Genomic DNA, 3,170 nt, shown 5'->3' with positions numbered 1-3,170 from the left:
ATACTGAATTTAAAATACAGACTTTTATTAATGAATTCAACAAATTATTGTTGAAAACTTATTAGGAGTCAGGCGTACTATAGTGTAAATAAATCAGTACTCTGTAGAAGACTATAGGAAGCTTTGTTGAGTGGGTTCTAGCATTGCAGTGATAGTAGACATTAATTACAGAATTGTAAGAGAATCATTTAGTAGTTCAAAAATGAAATAAAAATGTATAGGACATGTATATCAGGACACTGGCTCTATCTTGGGTATTAGGAAGTTTTCCTGTAGAACAATAATAATTTGAGTTGACATCTGAAGTTCTAACTAGGTGAAGGGTTTAGAAGCCAAAGTGTTTCAGTTTACAGAGAATAAAACCCCCAGTACTCTGGAGCAGGAAAACACATTAGAGATTTTGTGAAATAATGTCCTGAATGTCAGAAATCATGGAACTAGTGGAAATATGTACAGGAAGAGCCACAGAAGTAGGCTGAGATTACATTGGATCTATTAGATATTTTTTTTAAGTCTTCCAACAGTTTATTAGAAAGAATGTAGACATTTAAAAAAATCCCCACTGTCATGAACATAAATTGAGGTTTTCAGCCCTGGTATAAGCTGAACCAGAAAAAAAAAGAAATAAAAAAAATTTCCAATAGTGTATTAACATTTTCTTCACTCATTTGCCATACTGACAGTGCAAATACAAATCTGGTCTAAATGTACAGACTCTCAAGCAACAATGTACAGCTTTCTTCATCCTCCATGCTAAGAGATGTAAAAGCTTAAGGGCCAAACAATACCAAATGTATAGGCTTCAAAAACCATCTAAGTTAGGGCATTCACTAGTTTTAGCTAAGATACATCTGGAATACTGACAAGTGATCACTTACATAGAATAATGTGAAGTGAATTTTTTGAAAAATAAACTTTAGTGGAACACTCCTGAAGGATACACCAGAGGAATAGCCGGTTATCAGTTTAAGGTGTCAGCCAATTTGTTTCAGCCACGTTTGAGTCCATGTTCTAAACCCTAAAATTTACTTATCTTTCCCTAAGCTGAGCACTTCCTATCATGTCAGTATCTATGTTATGAAGAAGTAAAGGAGACTTAAGTGAAATGTTTTTATTTATCACAACTGCTGTATCAATTATCTAGGACCTCAACAGCTTCACGAAGTCTGGGAAATGTTCATGCATAAGGTTATTGCCTTAGCTGACTTAAAACTGCCCCTTACAATGGTACATATCAACCCTTAGTGAAGCCTTTTAAAAAAACAAATAGGTTGAAAAATGGGTTAAAGGAGGCAAATACAGCATCCACCTTTAGAGCTATCAACTCAGGAATTCTCTCAATTATGAAATTTTGCAGAGAAATCACTTTCTCAAAATCCAGGTGATGACAATACTCCTTATTCCAGATCTGGCATTTTTTCATCATCGCTGTCTTGTGAATCATCATCTGCTCCATCTACTTCTGGCAAATCTACATCCTCATCACCACCCATGTTGTTCATCATCTCAGAGAAACGATCAAAATTAGACATGTCTTCATCTGAATCATCTTCCCAGTCTTTCCAATTATTGAAGTCCACACTAAGCCAATTGAGCTTTGCGCTTTCTTTTGTTAACCTTGGCCATGACTGGCCAGATTCTCCTTTTCGTAAACAACATAAAATTGATCTGTCCGTTCTTTTGTGCTTGGAATCATTTGGATCAATGCAATGAAAAAGGTCAATTTCATTTAAATGCTTAAAATTATCACTTCCTCCAAGACAACTGAATGTAAGTTTGGATTTTTCAAAATTTACATTAACATCTTTACTGTCTTCAACACAGAATTCAATGAAGACATAATCCCTTCGATCATACCACTTTGCAGAAGCAGGCTGCATTGTGAACGGGGCAGGGGGACGGGCGAGCGGGTGGGCGTGCCTCGCTGGCGGCGGCGGCAGCGGCAGGGGAGTGGACTTTCCTCCAGCGGCGACTCTGGCGTTTTCTTCCCGGTTGCGGCCTCTCCTCTCTCCCCTCAGGCGGCGGCGGCGAAGGCGGCGACGGGCTCGACCTGGGTCCCCAGAATGCACCGCGCGGCGCGAGCAGCTCCTCCAGTCGGGGAGAAGAGGAAAGTGTAGGAAAAGGGGCGTGAGGACGGAGGAGGAACGTGCGTGCGTGCGAGCGAGGGGTGGTGAGGCCGGGCCCTATTAGATATATTAAAGATTGTGGTCTTTATTTAAGAAAGAAGAGAAACCATTCCTATGTTTTAAAGAGTTTATTTGTTCAAATATTTTTTTTTTTAATAACTTTTTGTTTCTGAGTAGTTTAAGTTTAGAAAACAAAAATTGTGAGGTAGTACAAAGAATTCTCATTTACCCCCATCCAACTTTCCCATTAACATCTCATATTACTATGACATATTTGTCACAATAAATAAACCACTCCCATCTTTCCCTATTTTTAAATCCAAGCTCCCTTTATTCCCACCACCCCTCGCAACTCCTAGAAATGACTATTCCATGTTCAGATTGAGGTTTTTTTTTAAAGTTTCCAAATAAGAGGGAGAATTTGCAGTATTTGTCCCTCTGTGTCTGGCTTATTTCACTTAACATAACGTCTACGAGTTCCAACCATTTTGCTGCAGATGATAGGATTTCATTTTTTTCTATAGCTGGATAGTATTCTATTGTGTATATATGCCACAGCTTCTTTACCCATTCATGTGATTATGGTTTTTCTGGTTATTGTGAATAGTGCTGCAATAAATGTGATAGGGTAGATATTTCTTTGATACAATGATTTCATATTTTTGGATAAATATCAGTAGTGGGATTGCTGGATCCTATGGAAATTCCATTTCTAGTTTTTAAGAAATCTCCATGGTGTTTTTCATAGTGGCTTTACTAACTTACATTTCCACCAACAGTGCATATCTGTTCCCATCTCTCCACATCCTTCCAGAATGTCTTACTTCCTCGCTCTTTTTTAAAATACCAGTCATCCTAACATGGGCAAAGTGATGTCCCTTTGTGGTTTTGATTTGCATTTCTCTGATGGTAGATACTGAGCATTTTTTCATATACTTTTTGGTCATTTGAATTTCTTCTTTTCAGAGTTGTCTACTCAAGTCTTTCACCCATTTCTTAAGTGGATTAATTGTTATCTTGCTACTGAGTTTTTTGAGTTCTTGA

At 37.9% G+C, this 3,170-nt stretch overlaps 1 protein-coding gene across 1 annotated transcript; it reads right to left on the bottom strand.

Annotated features, from left to right (window-relative positions):
* Positions 1-630: 630 nt before the first annotated feature.
* On the bottom strand, positions 631-2,162 carry LOC100350315 (prostaglandin E synthase 3-like). Its single transcript, XM_051840397.2, has one exon. The coding sequence runs from the start codon at positions 1,878-1,880 to the stop codon at positions 1,398-1,400; it is 483 nt and encodes a 160-aa protein (XP_051696357.1). The 5' UTR covers positions 1,881-2,162; the 3' UTR covers positions 631-1,397.
* Positions 2,163-3,170: the final 1,008 nt, after the last annotated feature.

The sequence above is a fragment of the Oryctolagus cuniculus genome, chromosome 8 (assembly GCF_964237555.1).
Source record: "Oryctolagus cuniculus chromosome 8, mOryCun1.1, whole genome shotgun sequence".
Lineage (NCBI taxonomy): Eukaryota > Metazoa > Chordata > Mammalia > Lagomorpha > Leporidae > Oryctolagus > Oryctolagus cuniculus.
This window is presented reverse-complemented; position numbering and strand designations above follow the sequence as displayed.